Source organism: Buteo buteo, chromosome 5 (genome assembly GCF_964188355.1).
Source record: "Buteo buteo chromosome 5, bButBut1.hap1.1, whole genome shotgun sequence".
NCBI lineage: Eukaryota > Metazoa > Chordata > Aves > Accipitriformes > Accipitridae > Buteo > Buteo buteo.
In genome coordinates this window covers 9,383,332-9,406,754 of record NC_134175.1, presented here as the reverse complement: position 1 = coordinate 9,406,754, position 23,423 = coordinate 9,383,332, and the positions used below count along the sequence as shown (strand labels likewise).

At 46.6% G+C, this 23,423-nt stretch overlaps 1 protein-coding gene across 15 annotated transcripts in view; it reads right to left on the bottom strand.

Annotated features, from left to right (window-relative positions):
* ZBTB40 (zinc finger and BTB domain containing 40) overlaps positions 1–23,423 on the bottom strand; it is a 42,109-nt gene that overhangs the window by 5,761 nt on the left and 12,925 nt on the right. For 14 of the 15 annotated variants that reach the window (XR_012650370.1, XM_075027616.1, XM_075027615.1 and 11 more), the window contains 11 exons: positions 20,978–21,158; positions 20,303–20,445; positions 14,785–14,977; positions 11,755–11,891; positions 11,151–11,340; positions 9,940–10,073; positions 8,785–8,953; positions 2,929–3,336; positions 2,232–2,438; positions 1,213–1,377; positions 539–753 (listed from right to left, as the gene is read on the bottom strand). Coding sequence is in view for 14 of the 15 variants with exons in the window: in XM_075027616.1 (XP_074883717.1) it covers positions 539–753; positions 1,213–1,377; positions 2,232–2,438; positions 2,929–3,336; positions 8,785–8,953; positions 9,940–10,073; positions 11,151–11,340; positions 11,755–11,891; positions 14,785–14,977; positions 20,303–20,445; positions 20,978–21,158 (2,142 nt within the window). In the remaining variant the exon portion in view is untranslated. The remainder of the gene's footprint in view (positions 1–538; positions 754–1,212; positions 1,378–2,231; positions 2,439–2,928; positions 3,337–8,784; positions 8,954–9,939; positions 10,074–11,150; positions 11,341–11,754; positions 11,892–14,784; positions 14,978–20,302; positions 20,446–20,977; positions 21,159–23,423) is intronic. The other variant, XM_075027626.1, reaches the window with a different exon arrangement.

Here is a 23,423-nt window from a genome sequence, read left to right as displayed (position 1 = left end):
CATGACAGCAAGAAACTGTGTGGAAAGCAACAGGAACAGTGGGGTTGTGCTCAGCAGATACAAGACCTGCTCATCATCCCACAGGACAAGAGCTAACACCTCACTTCTGTTTCTCCATTGCCCCCGAAAAGCTGAACACTGTTGACTCCCTCATCCTCATCTCACTCACTGCAGGTCCCCTTTTGGCATTGAATTTCTGCTCCCTTGTAGGAATGCGCTCCCACACACTCTCCCACTGTGGTATGCCATTTGCAACACAAGTATTTTTATTTCTACACTTCTTGGCAGCTAGATACTTAGGTGAAAGGGATTCATGAGGGTCTAGATGGGCAGGTATGTAGCCCTTTGCAGTCACGGCCCATCTCTCGCCATGGACTTGCCTTTTTCCTACAAACTCTGCCTCCTCTGTGCAATTTTTCCTTCTGCTGACCACAAACTGCTCCACTCAGTGCCCATGGCCAGGAGAGACATCCCGGTGCAGGAGCGGGCAATGGTAACCTCCAGCACACGAGACCAAATCCTTGCTGCACCAGCTCACCTGGTAAGCTTTGTCACAGATCTCACAGCTAAAGGGCTTTCCTCCGACATGAGTCACCATGTGGCGCTCCAGGAGGGACGGGGCGCTGAAGACTTTAGTGCAGGTGGGGCAGGGGTGGTACTCCCGAGAGTGGGCCTCATGGACGTGCTTGCGGTGCTCCTGCAGGGTGGCAAAGCTCATCCGGCACTTCTTGCAGTCATAGGGATCTTCAATGTCTGCCGCCCAGAAATGCAACAAAAACCACAGGGGACAAAGAAATCAAGGAAAAAAAATAATTAAGAGGGGAATTCACAGGGGGAGGAAAGAAAAGGGAAAGAAAAACTTGTTACTTCCCAGACAAAAACTAGCACTGGAGTTTTGGCTTTGCATAGAGATGTTGTTGCTGCTCCTGCTCACCTACAGCTTCCCATGGTGGGTTCCCAGCAGCCTGCGATTTGCTGGAAGTCACCCCTACAATTTTCTTTGGGATAACCCTACTCACAGCATCAAACCACTAAAGAGTCTTGCTTTTCTTGAGAGGGAAAAATCCCACCACAAGACTCCCAGACAGCCTCCAGGCACCAGTAACACCCATACAAGCCTCCCCTAGCACAGATGGGTCTGCCATGACCCCACAGAAGCTGTGCCTCGCAGGCTGGACGGCCCAAGCCAGGGAGGCAGCTGGCCACACTCACTGTGGAAGGTTCGGAGGTGGATGGAGAGCCCGTTGGCCTGGCGAAAGCCTTTCCCACACTCCCGGCAGACGTACGGCTTGTCCCCCGTGTGAGTCCGGACGTGGCGTGACAGCTCGATGGACTGGGCGAACACAGCATCGCAGTACTGGCAGCCGTACATCTTCCCTGCAGCGACACCCAGGGTGAGAGCCTGCACCTAGCAGGACAGTAGCTCTGTCTGGACTATGCCTAATTTCAAAGGGAGGGGGAAGAGATTGTAAAGTGGACAGACTTTCCTGTGGTAGCCAAAGCATAACAGCACAGAGTCAAAAAGTCCTAGAGGTGCTGGAGAAAACCGCAACTGCACAGGAAATATTAAATTACTACAGACCTCAAGTATCCAGAGGTACTACACACTTCTAGAGGTACTACACACTGGTGTGCCTCATGTTCAAAATTAATTGCCCAACCGCATCACACTAGTGCAACAGTGGGAAATACACCCAAACGTATTTCTTACAAACACAGCAATGCATCCTCTGTGACGATCAGCTGGAAGAGGCATACTTAAACCCCAGTAGCACATGGGGCTGAGTGCAGGGGCAGAAGCAGCACTGGCATGAAAAACTACGTGAAATTCAGCTAGAGGGAGGGATGGGAGAAAGCTGGTTAACCAGAGGGAGAAGGATGCATCGCAGGAGTCTAGATGTGAGGGGACTGAGAGGAGCTACTCAGGAGAAAAACAAGGAAGGCAGAGGAAGATCCCCTTAATGGAGAGCAAACTGCTAACTGGGTGGCTAATCAGAGGACCATGGAGTCCTTGTAGGAGTGGAGTCTTGTAGGAGTAAGGGCATGGGAGAAAAGCAGAGTGGGGAACTGCAAACAAAACCGTGCAGGTGAAGGAGATCTGGGAGCAGTCTGCTGCCCAGGACTCCCCCAAAGGATGGGGAAGCAGCCAGGAGGCAGATGGAGGAACAGGGCATGAAGTAGTGGATGGAGCAAGCGAAGCCCATGGCCAGGCTTCCACAGGGAAGGCTCACCTTCAGCGTGCTTCTTCTTGGTGTGGTACGCAAGGGCTGATGCCTGCATGAATGTCATCAGGCAGTGCTTGCACATGAAGGGCCGGTCCCCTGTGTGCAGCCGCAGGTGGTTCTTCAGCGTGGAGTTGGCCGCAAACTTGGCCCCGCACTCCTCGCAGGAGAAGGGCTTCTCATCAAAGTGCTCCGTCAGCTTGTGGTACTGCATCCCTGGGGAGGCAGGCAGGACACCCAGGTGGCACCAGTGGGACCCACTGCCAGCCCTGCCTGACCCTGCTGCAGACGCACCAGTCCACCCAGCCTGGAGGTCCACCAGCCCACCCATGACACCGGGGGTCAACCGGTGTCCTCCGGCCCGGAAGTCCACCATGATATCATGAGCTGCCACAGGGAGGGCAAAGAGACTCGAGTCCTCTTACTCGTCCTGCTAAACCAGCCACAGAACTGGAACAGCTTGATTATATTTGGAGGCTTTTAAATTTGCCAGTAGCCCCACTTTTCTTTGATGAGCCATGTGGAAAACCAATTAGGGAAGAACTAATCAGAAAGTGGTTGTGCTCAGTGGGGCAGGAGAAATGAGCTGAGCTGTGTTTCTCACACACAGTGCTCACAGAGCTGCAGGGAGGAGGAGGAGATTTCAGACTATCACTTTATTATATTGTCCAGACTTTCCAAACACCCTTGCTCCCACCAACTGTACCTGAGGCATGAGCAAACTCTCGGCCACAGATGTCACACGCCACAGGGAGACGCTTTTTCTTCTTCTTGGCCATCCCCACCACCCCGTGGACCTCCAGCTGATGCTTCTCCAGCTCCTTCTTCGTCGATTTGACCTCGCTGCACTCCTTACACTGGATTTGCTTTCCTCTGGCCACCCGACAACGTTTCATGTGCACCTTCAGGCGGCAGTAGAAATGGAAGGTCTTATCGCAGGCTTTGCAGACAAAAGTCTTCTTGGAAGAAGCTTTTTCTTGGGGTTCCCTCAGTTCCTTGGCAGTGGCATCTCCCACCTTGTCCTCATCTTTGTCCAGAGCTTCAACTTGGGATTCACTGTTCACCTTCCACTTCCTGATCCCAGGTTTCTCCCCACTTCCCTCAGTCAAGAGACCTACAGAAAAAACAATTCCTGTTTCAGTGGTGACCACTAGGACTAGGCACCAGCCCCTCAGTCTCCCATCTCCTGAATGCTCCTACACAGACAGTTGTCCCTGAACAGCAATAACAGACACATATCAGACACGCTGTCCCATCACAATGGTGGCACATGGCTCTGCCCAGAAGTAGCTGTGGCCGTGCATGGTAAAATGCATGAAAGACCGGACCTTGAATTTCTCTACCCACGAATAACAGGGGTTGGATAAGATGGCAAGAGCCAGGGCCAGATTTTCTAAAGAGCTTGATCCTCAAACAGGAACAACTTTTGCATCCAAGCATCTGCCTCTTGCTCAGACACGTGAAGTTACAGCTGTGCTAAAATGTTTGAAGATCTGAGCCTCAGGTATGATACTGTCTAAGTCTGCCATTGAGAGTGGATATCCAGCCATTAATTACAAGAAATCTCAGGAACACTTCCCAAACACAAACTCTTTGAAAGGGAACAGATAATCTTGCTACGACCCTTTTGAATTTTTTGGTTAGGGCCCTGAGGTATTCTAAATCGCTCATTACATTCACTTCTTACAAAGTATAATGCTTTTCTGAGTTCCTGTAACACCATCATCTCAAAAAGCACAAGCTGGAAAATTCACCTAGGATCTCAATCTACAAAAAAGACCCACAGGGAATGCATATATGGAAGAAATCAAAATACAAACATATATTTGGCTTCTTTGCTTTAATGAGAACCATGCAACTGTGTGGCCATGGAAACCAGTGCAGACTTCTCCTTTTGCCAATGCACAGGAAATTCACCCTGTGCTTGCAAAACTTCATTTCTACCTTCCTCACTATGGGAAGAGCTCAGCAAAGTGTCCTCCCTGCACAGCGCTACTGTCCTGGATTTCCAACCCAACTAGAAACTCGATGATATTCCAGCACACTTGGAAATCTTAAGATGTCAAGTGGTGACCCACCAACCAGTGAACACATCAAGGGAGAAAAAGACTGGAAGACTGGTTTTCAGTTTGACCTGCTCTATAAAGATAGCAATACGCACCTTTCACCTCTAAGGTCTCTTCCCACATCCCTACAACCAACACTGTCAGTTTTTCTGACCCGAGTGAAGAAGAATCTTTAAACCTGATGATGATGATGAAGAATGTGGATGAGGATGAACGTGGAGGAAGATGTGAGCATTAAGGACACCAGGACTGGAAACGTCTAGAAGTACCACCATGGCAGCAGGGGTGCAACCTGAGTCAGACGAAGTGGAGTTTTGCCACAGACCCTAGCGGGTCAAAAGCTGGCTCATGGTCCTCCTGCTCTTATGCCTGTGAAAATGGTGTTCAGGATTACAAACCTTTAGCCTAGCCAACAGCACAAGACTGTAATGGTACAAAGGCAGGGGGAGCTCTCAACTTAAGTCCACCTTCATGGGGAAATACATAAAGGTGCTCCAGGAACAGCTCTCCATCTTCAGGGGGATGCTACTACTCCCAGAGAACAGTATTGAAAGAAAGCTGAAGCAGATCACATGAAATTGATGGCTAGGTACCTGCACCCTGTAGTCCCGTGCCAGTGTAATATATACATCCTGGATGGCAGGAGGAACCTTGCCATGATGGAATACATCCTCAAAAGCCTTTCAACATCTGGCTATCATGAGACAGGAGAATGGGAGACATGCTAAACTGCACGACGCAAAGCTGATGTGGCAGTAAGGTCAGGCATCAGGTTGCTGAGCTTGCAGGTTTCTTTAACAGCATCAAGTACCACAGGCTGGCTGCTGCCTGAACAGAAGAGAGGACACATGGCACTGCTACATCAGGGCAGCAATTCCTTTCCACTTGGCAGCCAGGTTGTCTCCCGGAACCCCTCCTATGGGTGAAGACAACATTTCATACCTCATGAGAGCAGCACTGAGCAACAGACATTACCCAGCCAACTTCTGTTCTTGGAGATGTAGGAAGCTTAGAGCTGAGCTTGAGTGCCCTCGTGAGAAACAAGACCAGAGTGAAGAAGTGATTGCACATCAAGTTTGAGGGGCAGTAACTTAGCATGCCTTGGCCATGCCCCTGGCTGAGCCTCCTGGGAACAGACAGAGCCCGGGGTAAACATACACCAGAGAAGGTCCCAGACAGGAATTCCCAACTATGGGGTCGTCTGCGACTCTGGACTCCGCAGCACTTTCCATTCTCTGGTGGCAAAGACATTCAGCACTGGAAGAAAAACCCTGCTATTAATTATGGTGTATTTCACACCAAGTTTTCTTTCTCTTTTTTAAGTGGTCTGCTGAGTCTATAATCCTGGTGGCTGCTCTACCCTCCCTGCAGAAGGGATCTTAGGGTGTGACCATCCCATCTCTCACTTCTTCAGCTTAAGCTGGAAGAAAATTTCACCTACCCCTTTGCATCTTGAAGGTCATTCCAATGTTTGCTGACATGCATAGTGGCTTCTAATGCAGAACTTCTACAGAGGAGAATGGCATTTGCTTGCAGACCCTCCAATTTCACAATTCCAGGGGCTGACCCAGGCCTAAGTTAGATGGCCTAAGTTAGATGCTAGCTGTCATTTTTAAACACAAGATTATGCAGAGGAAAAGCCTTTTTGCTGGAGTTCTTGATGCATTTCTGAGATTTGAAAGTGAGACATATTTTGACAAACATGATCTCCCAAGAAGTGACTGCTCGGAGACCTGGAAAGCAGCTGGCTAAGGAGAAGGTTGTGGAGTTGGTTGGAAGAGCCAAACCTCATCCTTGCATGCACCAGCTGCCAACAGGGAAAGTGCTCTGACTACAGAAGGCACCCAAGGAGAAACCAACAGATTTCATATTGTATCTCCACCAAAGAAACCAACCCATTACTTTGGTGATGCTGAATGTGGTTGGGGATGGACACAGACAATTTCCTCCACACGGATGCCTAGTGCTTTCCAACTGTTTCAGCTCACCTAAATTAAGTACCAGAATTATTTTTTTTTATTCAGTAGAGATGTAAAAACCGTTGCTTTCAAATGGAAACACAAACTGTACACATCTCCACACAGCACATACGTTCTTCAGACATGTAAGATCACCTCTGTTTCAAGTGGAAGCTCACATCCCTCAAACATGAGGCCTGCAATTATCACTCATATCTCATGCCAAGACCCACATGGCTATTGATCCATAAAGCCACCTGCAACATCTAGGGCTGGTAAGCAGTGATATCAGAGCTGAGGAGACTGGCTTAGAAATTAAGATATGGAAGTTCAGTGTAAAGATCTGTAGGATGCCAAAAAGGGGCTGGTAACTGGCAATCCTCCTCTGAACACTTCATACAGAATACACATTTTTGCCAAGTAAATACCATTTTTCCAGGGCTCTTGTTTTTGATGTTGCTTCTTGCTTTATTTCGTCTCAACCTTGGCTTGAAGCCCTGCAAAGACACTTAGTAACAGCAGTCTGCTCTCTTTGATATTGGTGCCAGAGAAGCAGGCATCTGCCAGAGCAATCTAGCTGACTCCCCAGGTCCCTCACTGCAAGGTGTTCGAGAGCTTAGGTGGGCTGCACATTCACAGGCACGCGCAATTGCTGTTGGCTTACCTCCTCTAGAGTCACCAGGGCATCAGCCCTGGCACATCGCAAGGTCAGACAGGGTCAAGGGGAGTGGGACAAGTGCCTGCAGCTTCGGAAGGAGACAGAGAAGGAATGGCAGATAAGAAGGAATTGCCTTTTCTCTGGAAATCCTCATCAGAGCCATTACCAGGTTAAAAAGCCAACTGGATTGGTGGCAACTCTTGGTGGAGTTATAAGAGAGGACCTAGATCTGAACTGGGCATGAATACTGGATCTACAGTGTAGGACATCTCTCAGGGAGACCACTAAGGCCACTGAGTCAAGAAAGCAGAGCAGAGCATGTGCTATCACCCTCCAAGCCCTACAGCTAGAGCAGTAATCCAGATCCTCAGTTTCTTCTACACATGCCCCGCTCCCCGTCACCCAGTCCCTTTTACCACCCCAACATTGCCTCATTGCGCAAGAATGCAGGCAAGCTAACTAACCTAGGGGCAGGTAACTCTCTGTCCCTTCCCAGCATATGGGGAACATTGGCTTTGCCTGTCACTGTCAAACACAAAACAATGGTGAGTCTCAAAGCCAGGAGGCTTGTGTTCATTCACAAAGACTGATCGTGGCCCTGACCCAAATTTTCAGAGAAAGCAATTAAACCTACTCCTAAAAAAAGATAAGACATTAATAACAAGCTGCTTACCCTAACTACCTAACAATCTGCTAGTATTTCCACACTGCGCCGTAAGCTAAGCAGCTCTGGCATCACGAATAAATAGGGATGGATCGAGCTGAACCAGCGCTTGTGCTTGGATGAAAAAAAAAATTGAAAAAAAAAAAAAAATATCACACTGTGTACATCCCAGTGGATTCTGCAGCCCAAAGAATCTGGATGCACTGGGAAACACAACGCCATAAAAATGTATGTGAACAAACAGAATAAGCAAGTCACATTTGCATCCTTTTCAAGAGAATGCAAACCTGCAGTTAGCTTCCTGGCCCTCTGCTATCTTTTTCATTAAAGCACCAAATTCTGTTAAGCATTGTTCCTTCAAATGACGGATGCAGAGATACAATTCAGCTCAGCTGGAAAGCATCCCACAGCTCAGGGCAGGGTCTCACACATGGTTATTGCTATGCATTTGTTTCTGGAGTTCACCAAATTGCTATCTGCATATGTTTTGTTCATACCTTTGCCAAACTAGTACAGTATGTAACATTCCCCTACTGCTGTGGGACCCTCCCAGGGGATCATTTGCTCTATAAAGTTTATACACAGCAAGACCAAATTAAGGCACTCTAAGAAAATTAACTCAGAAAACAGTCTGGGACTACAAACTGCACTATCACGGTCATCTTTGCACAAGACAAGTGCACTCTGATGTGATCCTTCCACAGTCAGCCTGTGAAGTATCCACACATATAGAGTATCCACATATAAAGTCAAGGGACTGCAATACAAGTCCAAATTCATACAGATCCAACAATACAGGAGGAGCCAAAGAAACCCCATAGCTTGAGGATAGTAATTCTGAAAAACAAGCCAATATAGATACAACTTAAATAACTAAGTTGCTTAAACACCTCCAGAGCAAGGACTGGGGTGGAAAAGTGCAAATGCAGTTAAGGAATACCAGTATGGGCTAAGTTATGGTCTCCACAACCCTCATGATGTACAAAACTTTAATATGGTGCATTTTACCAGCAGGAGAAATGCATGCTCCAGGGCTTGGATCCAAAGGTCATCCCTGTGAATCCTCCTGCAAGTACAACCCGGATACCTGGCCAGGGGTAGTTCTGTAAAATGACCTCACGCCACCAGGACACTGACATCCACTACTAAACTGCCCAGGACTCCCATAACTGTGTGTAAAAGATCACAGAAGGATGAAAGCCTGTGCTTTTCTTACCCACATGCCCCAGCTCCTGCATCACTGGCTGCAGGTCCGGGAAGGACTCATGGACATTGCACAGCAGCTGACAGATCTTGATGGCTGGGACAGACCTCTCCTGGGCTGTGCTCAGAGCTGCTTTCAAGGAGGCCTCTGAACTTTCCTTCTGAGCAGAAATACTCAGTAGCTGCAGAAGTAAGAAGAAGAAGAAAACATCACATGACAGAGATTTTGGGCTGTGAAAGGTCGGGATGGTCTGAGAGTGAGGGCACATCTGCTTTATTTCATCTCTACTGCTGGGAACCTGCTTTGAGAAACCAGAAAAGAAATCCCTTTCCATACAGGTCTTTGTCCCTCCACTGATGGATGTGCATGAACTGAGAGAATTTCAGGATTAAAAAAAAGTTACAACAAATTAAATTCTCAGACTTTCTGTTTTGGTATTAGCTCACTTAAAACCACCTTTCCACAGAAAGAGCAGTTCCTCAATGCCTTACACCATTACAAGCTTACCTAACTCATAAACCTGTCTTTCATATACAACTATCTCTGGGCTTTTCTCTCCCTTCCAAATCCAAACCTGCTTCAGACAGCCACTGCAAGGAGAACCAAGGTGAGAATCTGTGCATGCCCATACGTATCTCACCCTTCCAGATCTCCAACAGTACCTAACCAGAGAAAGAATGAGCAACCATAGACTGCCTGGTGGAAAAGGCCAGCTTGTTACTAACTAACACAACCCATTTTCTTTGTCAAAGAGGAAAAAAAGGCAAGGCACTCTGGAATGCTACACAATCATGGCATCCTCAGTGCATTTTCTAGGAGTGTTTCATTCTCGTATGTCCTGGAACAACCAACTCAAATGGAAACCCACTCCCTGGCAGCTCTGCTTTCTCCAGGACTTCAGCACCCTTGCAGAGCTAGAACAGTTTTGCTGTGTTTGAATACCCACATTTTCACCAGCTGAGAATCTTGTTGGCAAATTCTTTTACCTAAAAACTCCTGCAGAATTTAATACAAAACACACAACACACTCTTACTTCAGGAGAACGTCACCTCCAGCTTTGGATGGCTTCCCCAACCTAAGTAACGTCCCTTGATTTCAGCGCATGCTATGGCCTGTCCACCCTTTGAGCCCCAAACCATGCCAGCTCCAAGAGCATCCCCTTGCACCTCTTTTACTGCTTCTGTGAGTTGTGCCTCCCCCGGAGCCAAGCCCTCTGGGTCCACTCTCTGCTGGATGGCCTCCGAGATCAGCTTGCTGTGGCGCAGGATGATCTCAATGGCTGTGCTCTCGCTGGTGGCCACTAAAGATGAAAATAAAAAGTAAAGGTATTTAAAAAACACAAAACTCAAGGAGAACCTGGAGGCCTTAGCTTCACTTAGCTTCGTCCAGTCCGCTCCTGAAACTGACCCGTTAACAGGAGTGACTTCTTTAGGGCATAGGAAACAGCAAACAACTACAGGCAAGCTTTGGTTATACTAACTGCAGCACTGACATCCAGCATAAAACCCTAGCAGACCTCATTTCTCACTGCTTGTCCAACTTCGGGTGAGAAGATCAGGTCTTCCAAAGCATGCTGCTGAAAGAGACAGTGACAAACTCAAAAGGCAGGCATGGTTCTCCCAAGACTCCAGATTTCTTCTCTACCCCAATTATAGACATCTCATTCTGACTTTGCAGAGAAACAGGCATATCTAGGCACAATTTGCCTCATCCAAGGACAGCCACGTAAAAAGTGGCCAGATGCACCACACGCCAGAAGGGCTGGTTTCTCCAAGCTGAGCACAGAGGTGATGGAGACGAGGAGTTCAGATGGAGGCAGCTACACCACAGGCATCTGACTGCAGGCAGGTGAACCCCAGCTTTGGGCCCACAGGGCCAACACACAAAGCTGGGCTCTGCACAGCCTCCCTCTCCTGCCCCACAAGACCACCGACCTCAACACTCCTCAGACTTGCATGAGATTTTGACAATGATATTGGGGGAAAAGCACAGTTTAGGTTTTAAAGTAGGAAAACTCAAAGCCAGAGGCTGAGACTCTGGGGAGGACAGGGTGGTGGCTGCACACAGACCTCCAATGAAACCCATGCTTTCAGACTGATGGGCCTCCAGCTGGTTATTATTGCAGGATGGTGGCCAGCTCTCAAAAGGCTTCCTCATTACAAAACCTGAAAGCACAGAGCCACAAGCAAAGCACCTGTGTTTGCAGACCAAAGTGCTTTTCCAAACAGTCAATTGTTTCACCAAGGACACGGGTGTTGAGGCCTACTGGAAGAAGAGAGGTTCCCAGCCAGGGAGAGGGTGAGGAGTTAGAAAGCAGCTCCTGCCAGCAGCAGGAGAAGCTCAAGGAGAGCGGGGGGGACGACACCAAGGCCATTACCTGCTTGGAAGAAAAACTCTGCGCCAGGTTGTTTCCGAATCTCGTCCATGAGCAGGTTCAGTGGTGCAGGTTCCCGCACAGCTAGAAGCAGCTGCCAAATGGCAGAGACCGACAAAGACCGCTCCTCCAGCGCTGCTGACACGAGGGAGGCGAAACCACCAGCCTCACACTTCACAACCTGCTCCATCGCCTTGGAAAGACCCACAGCGAGGCACTAACAAGACTGCAGCTCACCCCAGACCCAGCCTTCCCTTGCTCCCACCCTGCTGAAGACCTGGCTCACACTGCAACTCAAGTGGTGACCACTTGGAAGCCCAGCTCTTCACACAAACACATCAGCTATTTCCTCAACTCTCTCCAAAGCTGAGCATCTCTCCTCAGTACCCAAATCAGACACTCTTACTTGCCAGCCTTCAGCTTCATATATGTTACCTGCTTCACTCCCACAATGGGATACTGAGAAATCATTAAACCGAGTCCTGCTTGAGGACTGCCCCAAACCAAGCCATGACAAGTAGTAAATCAAGTCCTCAGGACTTGATAGGGATCCCAGATGGGGATTAAAGCTCAGTATCTGCTTGCACACATGCAGGAGACTGCTTACCTCTCTCTCAGTAGGAGCCAGGCTCTGTGCAGCAGAGATACCCTGCAACAGCGTCTGGGTGTCTGTGAGGAGCTCCACCAAGTTTTGTCGGTATTGTCTTAACAGTTTGGCTCCATAATCCTCTGGGGTCCATTTGGCTGAATGCAAGTGAATGAAAATAAGAACAGCTCAGCTTGCAGCACCTTCCCAAAGGGCTTCAGAGCTAGGGGATAACAAAAAAACCAAAGCAACCAGTTGTCCCTGGGTCACTAATGCTCAGGGCCTTACGCTTAGGACACCTGGATTCACCTTCAAGCAGAGGATGAACATGACAAATCAAAACACATGGCAAATCAAAACTGCTCCAGATCAAAGACAACACAGAATATCCTCTGCCCATATGCCCCTACAGAAATAGATCTCTGGCACCCAAATGCCTTCCAAGTCTCAGTCCTGGTCTGAGCCCAGAAGAAGAAGAAAGTCTCAGTTTTCAGCCATGTTCAGCAGGTAAACATGTGGCCTTGTCTGTGAAGATAACACCTCGAGATGCTCATCAGCCTCTTCTGATGGCCTGGAATCAAGGAGACCCCATTACTGACTCTTAATTGTAGTTTCATTGAAAGATGTTTGTAAGTGAGAGTCTTTGAGCTGCTCCACCGAGAAGGAGCTCTGCAGCATGCTCCGTCTCAGCGGTGTATGACTATCAAACATGCTAACATTTTACGAACACACAGATGGTCCAAGGTAATCAAGAACTTAGTGGGCTGAGCTGTCCTTGCTGAAAATGTTAAGGGAACACAGACCAGACTTGTGATTGCAAAGCAGCAGTAATACCCTCTTCTCTCCCTTACACCAAAGAAATGCAACTTCAACCTCATTCCTTCCCCCTCCCATATCTAATTCCAAGCTGGGTCTGCTGAGGCTTGCCCCGATGAAACTGAGAAACAACTCCAGAGTAACATCACAACCCTTTAAAGACACTCCGGTATCAGGACACAATGGCCTAATTCAAGAAAGAACAGTGTTTATTCAGGATAATGAAGAGACTCGGGCAAAACTTACTGTGTCCAAAAGTAATATATGATTGTACTTATTGCCAGATTAGTTGATAAATAAAACTGGAAATTGCCAAATAGATGAATCTGAAAAGGATTTTTTTCACTCTTGGAGTTAATAAATTGGAGAAGATGCATAGTTATACTTTTGTAGGAGAAACCAAAACAAAGAACTGCAGTTCATCCAAGACATCTGTGCATGTTTTTTGTTTATGTGCTCAGGTCTTTTAATCATTTTGGTTCAGTACCAAACAGAACAATCTATTATTCACACAGCCACACAGCTTGGTGAAAAAAAAAATACAGTCTCTGGGGCCCAGAAAACCTATGGTGCCGGGTAAGAAGAGAAAGATCTCCAGGATGGTGAAGGAGGCAATGGCAGGCTGTGGGAAATAATCAACGGAAGATTTTGAGCTAATATGAAAAACTCCCTGGACAAAGATTTCTTGGAGACATGAGTCTACTCCCTGGCAAAGTGGGAGTACCAACCTCATTAAGTGCTTGAGCTCCGTAGTGTTTAGATATGACTTGGATGTGCCCCACATGGATCAGGGGATGGTTTACAAATAAAAATATTTTCCCCCTTCTCCCATCGGAATGTTTCTGATTTTATTACACAAATTTGAGCTGTTATGAATGCGCTCTCAGCTCAGCTGCAGTACCAAGGTGAGCTCCATAACCTGCATGCCCTATGCCAGTGTACAAGACATCCTCCTTTCTGTTAGCAAGACAGCACAGGACATCAAAGGCTGCCATCAGTGGCTCAAATCATTCCCTCCTTCTTTATTTCCACAATAAGGAATATTTGTGCTTCTGTTTGTTCAAGCTGCAATTTGAGGAGATTCAACTCTATGTAATTAAGGAATGCTCCTCCTTGGAATAGGTATTACCACTAGATAATTAACCATGTTGGGAGTCTGGTGTTTCAAGAAAGCAATCGTGCTTAACAAATGACAAAGCAAACTGCCTGTCGGGAATGTTTGCTACAGAGGAAATTATCAGCATTATGAGCACAGTTTTGCCTTCTATTAAACACTCATTTACATTTCACTGCATGTTAATTTAGTTTTTAATTTTTATGTGACTTCAGAGCTGGTGAAATTTGCCTCTCCATCGGAATTGCGCAGGTGTGTGCCTAAACCCACCCAAACTTGGAAGGCTTTTCCACCAGTCAAAAGATGAGGACTCATGAGTCCCTGAATCACCATAGGCAGGCACTAAACAATAAAACCCCACCAAAACAAAAAGGAGGCGACTAGGTATCCAAGGTCCTGATGTCTAATAGAGACACTAAGTGTGGGACTCCCATCAGCACACTCTGCTCCACACAGGAGACCACGAGTCAGTGACCACGATATGCAGAAATGCTACCTGGATCGAGGACAGGCGCACAGCCCAACTAAATTTTCCCCACAATCTCCCTCAATCACAAGGAATTCACAAAGACAGCAGCCAGGTAAGACATTGCCTGTATTTAATGTCAAAACATCTATGACTTTTGGGAAGTTTCAGGTATTTGATTTCAAAGCCAGCAAGTACCATATGTTAAAGTCACCAATGAACCAGAGTTTGGTAAAGATGCCTTCACCTATGAAGCATTTATTTTGTGAAAATTGTTCTATTTATTACAGAGACATGCTGCTGCTGCTTTTAAATAACTCAAAATCAAAAAGTAATTTGACACTGGAGGGAACAGTTCTCCTCTTTTCCAGAGATGACATCCTAGCTTCTACCCTATCAGTGTGAAACTCAAGGAAGGAGCCCAACAGGCTTCTGCCCAACACTGCTCATTTCATTGCAAAGCAGGGGCCTTCTTACTGGCATAGCCATCCTACCCCAGTGCTCCCAGACCATTTTTGTTTGAATAAAATGGCCATCCCAGTCTCCTACATGAAAGTAAGATTATAAGAGCATGCTGAAGTCCAGACAAGCATCCAAACTCCCTGGCAATTCCCTGAAGCGAGCCCCCAGGCTCTGAAGTTTAGTATTCCCATACCTTTGCCATCAGAGACATTTGCTGTTGCCACCAAGTTGTCTAGCAGAAGGTGGAGACCAGGGAATGATGCTTTCACGGCCCCCAGAAGTTTGATCAAACTTTCCGCTTTCAGGGTTTTCTCTTCATCTACCTTCCTGAGCAGATTGTCCATGGCTTCCCTCTGAGAGCTGCCATCACAGCAATCCAAAACTACCTGCGACAAAGAAACAGCCAAGAACCTGTTTGTGACAGCTTCCTATAAATTCTTGGATCTGAACAGAGATCAGAGAAGGAGGAACAGTATCACAGTACTGCAATAAATCCATATCCACTGCTTTCACTCATCTGATTAACTGGGAGGTGTTATGGAGTGCTAGTTACAGGAACAACTTAACATGTCCCAGCTAATCTGACACGTGTCACCTTGAAAACTACCCTGGTGGGTTCTTCCACCAAGCCTAGCTCTTGGAAGTGGCTGACAAGCAAAAAAACATTTTTTCAAAGGAAACAAAAATGGACTTAATGATAGGGTTCAAAACAGTATTTAATCTAATAATTTTAGTAAATACTTTTTAAATTGGCAGTCTCTTTTCCCTTGTCTCCCCAATTTTTCTGTTTGTCATCAAAAGACAGAGATGGACAGAAAAAGAAAAAAAAGACTCTCATTATTTAAACAAGCATCCTATTAATTGAATGATTATTTCTATGACAAGACCACATGAGACATCTCTTATGTGAGATGCAATCACTTGGAAAAGATCTAGTATGCCAGTAGAATACCTGCAAGGCTCCTACAAGACTCCTACAAGGGAAAGCCAGTTGACAAATACAGGTTGACCTCCTCTCTGCAAATGCTGTGTTCCTAAGCATTTGAAATGTAGGACTGGCAGAAACTCTGTAGGTCACCAGCCCAGTTCCCTGCTGTCATAAGCACTACACTACACAGTCCCATTAATAAAATTATTAAGATCTGTCCTAAAACTAGTTACATTTTTGCTCCCTTTCCCCTGGTTGGAAAGCTCTTCCAGAGTCTCATTCCCCTGCTGATTCTTCTAATTTTCAGCTTAAATTTATTCATGGCCAGTGTATACCCATTTGTTCATGTGCCAACATCATCTTTTAGCTTAAAAAGCCTTCTAAACTCTCTGAGGTGTTTACCCTACCCTTCCTCTCCAATCTCTTTATAAGAGCACAATCATATTCCCTCTCAGTCATCATTTCACTTGTCTAAATAAAGCAGCTCCTCTCACAAAACAGCTTCTCCACTCCCCTGATCTTACGACTGCAGATCTGTCGCTGCTTCAATACAAATTCATCTTTTTTGAACAAGACTGGAACTGCACACAGAAATTTCAGATGAGGTCTTAATTCTTAGTTCTTGTTACTGCATCTAAATGCACGCCCTTCACTTAACACTACCATGTCATTCAGTTCTCACTACTTAGTTCTGCAGCCATGTAATTCTTCTCCCTCTTGCAGATCGTCCCCTGTGTGGACAAAAGATCCCAGTTTTGCTCATCAGCAAGTTTTGCTAAGCATGCTTTGATATTTTTGTGTCAATAACATTAGTGTGAATATTAAGTTAGTGCCAAGAATCCCACTGGTAACCTTGCTCCAACCTGTCAGTCCTGCCTTCGGCACAATCTGTAGTTATCTCCCAATAAGACACATCCTTTTTTAATATCACCACTTCCTCTAGTTTAACAATTTCCTCACATGAAATTCAAATGCTTTGCTCAAGTCTAGATTGAGGCAGAAAAAACCATTTTTATCTCATCAAATAAAGATTCCAGGTCAGGCAGAAACAATTTACTTGAACACCCTCTACTGCATTTTATCCCATTGTTTTTTGCTTACATGCAGTGCTTCAGCTACATATGCCCTCCAGCCTGTCCCAACACATATTCCTGTGCACCCGCAGAGCTGACTGCCTAGACCAGAGTTTCCCTCTCCCACACATCTGTCCTGGTCATCAATTGTAGGGACCACTCTCAACTTGGAAAATAAAGTAATAAACCTTGCTGTTGCTCTCATAGCCACATGTGTTAGCTCCTCCACTCTGTAGGGGGATGCCCTTTGAGTTGTGATTTCACTTCAGCTGCAGGAAATCTCTGTTTCTGTGTTTCTCCTGGATTTGGCCCTAGGCTCAGCCGTGAGTTTGCAGGTCATGTCCTCTCATTATTCTTTTCCTTTACTTGGTCAGACAAATGTTTGTTGCTTGTCACGGTATGTGCCATGATGCCCAGCAGCCTGACGTGCCACAGGCCTCTCTCCATACCTCTAAAGTACACTTCTTTGCCTGTCGGACATTTCAGACATTCCTTGCAGGTCCTAATACTCTTCCTCAAGTTATTCATTCACTCAGGTCTGTAACCTCTCATAGAAATTCTCCTCTCTTGTTCAGGATGCAAACTTCAGACAATTCTCCTACCTTTAACATAAAAGAAACTAATCCAACAGCTCCTCCTGCGCTCTTACGAGCAGCTGATCTCATTAATTAGTTTCTCTCATTTCTGAAGATCTGTCCTTTTATAGCCAAAACTCTGTTAGTGAACCTGTTGACATATCCTCCCATCTAATTCACACTGAGCTGACTCTGGATCTCTCAGACTGAAGTCCACTTTTAAGAGAACACAAAAAGGGGTACAAGAGCAGCATCCTTTTGGGGAGTTCACGCTGTAACCTACCACTGCCCCCAGACAAGTGTCAACAGGCACAGAAGTGATGTCCCTGGCAGTGCCAGATGCAGTGCTGACATTTTGAGACTCATTTTGACAACACCAGGTGAGATGGTCAGAAAACATCTCCCCATTCTGTTTGCAGCAGGACTTTTCCATCCCCCAGCATGTCCAGTTAGGATTGTTCCTGCAACGGCCAGTAACCTTGCTTGTGTTGTCATTGGTACTTGTCCTAGCTCTGAAGCAGTTTGGTTTGAGCATCAAGCTATGTAGGCACTGGAGCCAAAGGGGAGGGAAAGCACATAGCTCAAAATACCCAAGTCCCCTTTAGAGGAGAGCCCAGACAGAAGGAAAGGACGGGTGTTTTTACCAGCTACTCTGATGCTCCAGGTTCAGGGCTGTACTGTGGACTGAACTCTGAACTCTGCAACAACCTAAGCCATGGGACACCATGCACATGCTCTTCCTTTGTATCCAAGTTTATTTCTTTTAAGTGATAATCTGCATCCAAGACATCCCCTCAAATCCTCCACCCTACCTCTCCACATTACAGAAACACTAATAAAGCCACAAAGTTAAGCACTCAAAAAATAGAAAAGCTACATAAAAAGTTCCCCAGAAAACCAGGGATTTACAAAGAGGCTTCACAACACGTCATGTACTGGTTTTCCAGCAAAGAAAATCAGACTTGCTCCATGCACAGCTTGGACCAGGCACAGAAAGAACCCAGCTGCCTAGAAAAAAGGCTGTTACACGTAAAACTCACACTTGTCTTGCTGAATAAATGTGTAGCTAATGAGGCAGTGACTGTGAGAAGAAAAAGGAAAGCCTTGTCTTTATGAACCCTTGGAGAACTAGATCCTAACTCTGTCAGCCCAGAGCTCTAGTGCAGTGCTGGATGAATCAGGTAAGACGAAACCTTCAGAGGTGGCTCCTAATTCCATGTTCGTTTTCCCAGTACTGCACATGACACACCAGAGATCTCAACTGCACATATGCCACAGGCCCACCATTTTAATTTAACTTTTGAAATAATTAAGCACTTTTCCACTTGTCTGAGGGTAGCAGGGAAATAAACAAATAAAACAAGCCTGAAAAAAGGGGAACCCCCCAAGGTCAGTCTACACTTGGCAATTTCTGCCTTATTTTCCTGTGCCACAGCAGGGAAAAAGCTATGCACCCAGCCTCACTGGAGTGCTCCCCAAATACATTTGTTATTCGCTGGGAACCTGTGGGCTAAAACAAGAACATGAAGGGATCCCATAGAGAGAAGAAGGATTTTGTATTCACAGCAGGGTTTGGAGGCTCTGCAGCAAACAGAGCATAGAGTGACTGAAGAGGATAAAGAGAAATACTGAATAACACTACCCGTCACCAAACGAGGCAGGAGTACCCTAGTATATGATGATGTAATTAAAGGCTGTATCCTGTGCCCAAGGAACAGAATTATGATGGCAGAATGGTTTTGGTTTATTGTTGGGTGTTTTGTTTTGTTTTTTTTTTTCAATGGGAAGGAAGATAAAAAATGGCTGCATTTTAACTACCTAATTTCATTAAGACAAAAAGAAGAGTGCAGGGAAAAGGTGCAGCCTTTAAAAGAAAGACCACACTGCAACATGAACAGGCATATATGAAAAATCCTAATCTCCCCACTGCTGATGCAGCTTCCACAGCTAGGAGTTCAGCTCCAGGCACCCCCATGCAGGTGTCTGCCGACAGTCAAAATATCCCCAGCAGATGCCAAGTCCTTTGCTGCATTCATGCCTTGCTCTCTCCTCTCACATCCCCATTCCAGGCTTAGCCATGCTGCTTTCAGAGGAGAAAATTCATCAGCCACCAGTCACACCCTAGCCCACAAGGACAAGGCGGATGCCTCTGTTGGCAGCACCTTCTTTGGCCCTCCTTGCACCGAGCTGCGCCCATACTCAGGGATGCTCCAGGCTGGACGCTTGGTCAGGGATTGCATGCAAGTGAGCAATACAATAATTGAGGGACTTAAGAGACAGGCAGAGGTTCTCATCCCACCTGTCGTGGCTCTGGTCAGGCTCACTCAGACAGAAAGCAGACATCATTCATGCCACTGAGCACAACAGTGCTTTCCACTTGCTATAATCCTGCGTCAGGGGAACTAACTGATGTGACAAACTAGGACAGGAGGTGTGCAAGCTGTGTACTGAACGCAGCATGCTAGGGCACCCTGCAAGTTTCAGCTGCACAGGCGGGGTATAGCCAGATCCACCCAAAACACAAAGGAAAGCAGGTTATACACAATATTTTGTCCTTTATGGTGTCTGCAAATCAGCATACATAATGCAATTGCTTACAGGAAAGCAACAGTCTTCCCCACCAACTGCTGCATTCAACACATTAAACAAGAAAAAAAAAGAAAAAAGAAATCAGTCAGTGGATGTGCTACTCTTGCAGCAACTGTGTGATAAAAGCTGGCAGAGTCAGCTGAAAGGTAAGCTGATGACCATGCACAGAAGGATGTAACTAGCAAGCAGGCAGCACAGAGGTATCAGTGGTTCTGCTGAAACCAAACTCCACTACAGAGCCTTCTCCGGGCTTACAAAAGGCATTTTCAGGGCCTATGAGGAGTACCAGGCACCTCCCCTGCCCCAGGCTCTGCTTGCAGGGGCAGTCTGACACTGTACCAGGCAGTGTTCATCCCGGTCTTGGGGTGGCCTTCACAGCTCAGCTTTCACTATTCCCACAGTTCAGCACAGAAGGACCTGAGACAACACATGTGCAGTCCGTGCTAGTGCATCACTTGGCAAACCATGCAATAAGATGTTGCCTTGCAGACACACACACCCCCACACACACCCTCACAGAGTTTTCCTTATTTCAGATTCTTTTACCCGCTTCTCCGAGGCGGTCAGGAATCCCTCTTCTGCTGCCTCCAAGAACTCTACAATGGGGCTCAGCTGTGTCACGCTCTGGATCAGCTCCTCCCTGTGTCCCAGCAAGCGAGCGGTCAGTGTCTCTGCCTCGTCTGTGGTCTCTAGGGGGAAAAGGATTCAGAAACACAAGAGAAGAAACAAGTCAGTCTGAAGGAACTGACAGGCTCCTGAAGAGAGTGAGACTCTGTGAAAGATCTAAGTGAATAGCAAAGCTCATCCCAAGCACAAGCAGCAGAGGAAAACCACTTTACTATTCTCTTTAAACTCTATGAAAGGAAAACGTCTCATTTATCTAACAGAGCACAAAGCCATAAAGCAAGCTGGAGGTTAACACCAGGTTTGCAAGGCCACTGCTTTGTGTCAGACTCAAGTAAGAAAGGAGCTTTCAATCCTGAGGCTCAGCTGTGCTCTGACCCATGCTGGCTGCGCAGCCATCGATCCAGCCCTCCAGGCAGCGATGGGAAGAGCCCTGCGCTGCCTACACCCCACTGCTGTGGGACGGAAATACTCCAGGATGTTGGCCAGCACGGGATAAGCCTCCTGCATCCGAGTAAGGATACAGGGTTTCTGGAGACCTGCTTTGCCTGTAAGGTTGCCCACTCACTTTGCCAGAGGCTGCACCCAATTCTCTACCTGTCTGCTGCAGGTCTTCTCCGCTGCCCTGTTCCCTCTCCAGCAAAGCTGCTCTGAGGTTGGGATTTGCATCTTGAAACAGCTTCAGTAAAGACACGAGGGTCTGAGCATCCTTCACTTTGCTCAGCAGCTTCTTGAACACCGACTGTTCCCCTGCCTCTGTCAGACAGGCAACCAGAGCCTACAATAGAACAGGCAAATGCAGGGAAGGTTTTAATAACAGACTCAACTGCCCTATACAAACTGACAAAAAAAGCAGAATCCTGGGGGTTTTTTTCGCTCAGGGGACAAAAAAATAAACAAAACAAAAAAATAACCACACAGACACACACTCAAGCTCCAGTCTGCGGCCACCAGCCCCAGGAAGGAGGGCAGCAAGCCCTGCCCGCCAACCCTTATCTTTACAGCAAGTACCACAAACTGGAGCTGGTTCCAGTACTAGACCTCTCTTAATTTCTCCCCCTAACAGGCAAACACCAGTAAGTCTGAGACCTAATAAAACATGGTTTAAACACTGTTACTTTGGAAGCCCAAGGCTAGGGCAAGGGATACTAGATTTCACTGCAGAACAAAGAGAGATGATCACTTGCACAGAAAGCAGAGAGCATTTTAAGTGGGACTTTCAGGAATCTCCATCCTCAAGTCACAATGGAGTTGCATCTCCTAGAGAAAGCTTTGGAGAGGAGGCACGCAAACTCTGAGTGTCGTGGGCTCTCAGCACGCCTGGCAATCATGCCCAGAGCTCCAAAATCAACTCCAGTGACCCAAAACAGCAACCAGAAGCAAATATGCCTGCACAGTTATGGAAATAAAAGGAAAAGAAATAAGCTGTAACTCTTGCTCCCATTTCCCCGGAGCCCTTTAACGCTGTAAATATTGCCCCTGAAGACACACGCTCCCCAGCTCTCCAGGAGAGATGCCAGCCTTTCAGAGCAGGCGTCCTTTATTAGAGACTCCAGGGATGCTATAAAAGTACCTTTGAAGTGGAGAGCTTAGCCCAGCTCCAGAGAGAGCGGCCATTTTCTGCTGTCATTGTCATTTTTATTTCTACGATAAAAAGACTGAATGCAACTGCTTGGGGCCTCACCAGGGGGATGGTGGACTTGCTTTTCCTAGCAGGTGTAAATGCTCATATATTAGGGTAGCGTGACAGTGCAATGACCTATTGCAAAGAGTATCCACAGAGGGGAAGCTGCAGGGGTCCCAGCTCTTACCCGCTAACGGCATTTTTACTGCTGAACAGAGAGACATGGACATGAAGGGCTCTGTTATAAAGGAAGAAAGGAGATGCCACAGACGTGCTGAAGAACAAGCTTAAAGGTATTTTTTTAATGCAAACATTAATTTGTAATGAGACTTGATAACCAGATCATGTTTGTTGTCAAGGTTTGCATGCGTGGCCCCCTTCCAGATCAAAATGATCCTGTAAAACACAAAAAATCTTGACTCCCAGCATCCTAAAGGTGCTCAGTACCCTGCCAAATACATGGTTTTACTAATATAGATGAAAAGTAACTTGCATTGTTGCACTGTTTTTTTTCTTTTTAATATTTTTTTTAATTAAAATCAGCACAGCATTGCTACCCAGAGCTCCAGATAACATCTCTTCCTCAGTGCATAGATCTGGTTAATGGAAATGAGTTTTCAGAAACTGAAGGGCTCTGCTATTTATAGTCTCTTTCCGGAAGACCTTTCCTTGGACACATTGCTCAGTGGGAACAACAGCCTTTTAGCATTGTTTTGAAAGAGCACACAGTACATTTTAGACTTACTTCGAAGCACTAACAATTCCCAGAGATCCTGGAAAAAAATGGAGAAATACTGGTATTAGCTGGAATCCCAGCTTCCACTTAGTTATAATGTGCCCACACATTACAGCCTGATCCGTTAGGCTTTCACTGCCTGGGACACCTACAAAACTCTTCATGGCCAAACTGGCACAAATTAGCAGATATCCAGCTTCCAGACTGGAGCAAAAGACCATCTCTTTGAGCAGGGAAACCAAGTCACCGAGACCTAGATTAAGCTTGAGCTGTGCCACCAAATAGGTTCAATGTCCAGCAAGAAGTTTGGTCCCAGTTGAGGATGTCAGTTCTGGTGGCCACAACACTCTAACTCAGTACCACAACGGTCACACACCGTGAAACAGCCCTCCCAGTTCATCTCAAACCTCCCCATTTCCACAGCAGCCCCAAGGCAAGCTCTGAACAGGAATCTCTGCAGGTAATGCCTATCTCCATATCATCTGCACATCTTCCATATTTTTCCAGATTTCTTTCCTAATACAATCAATTCCTACACTGCCATGTCCCTTTGCCCCATCACAGGATCTCCTGCTCTGCCCCATTGCTCCTTATTATTTCTTGCTCTTTCCAACGTACCCTGCTGCTTTGGGTAGGAAAGATGCACAAGGCTGCTTGTGCAGAGCTACAACCTGCTTTTGAAA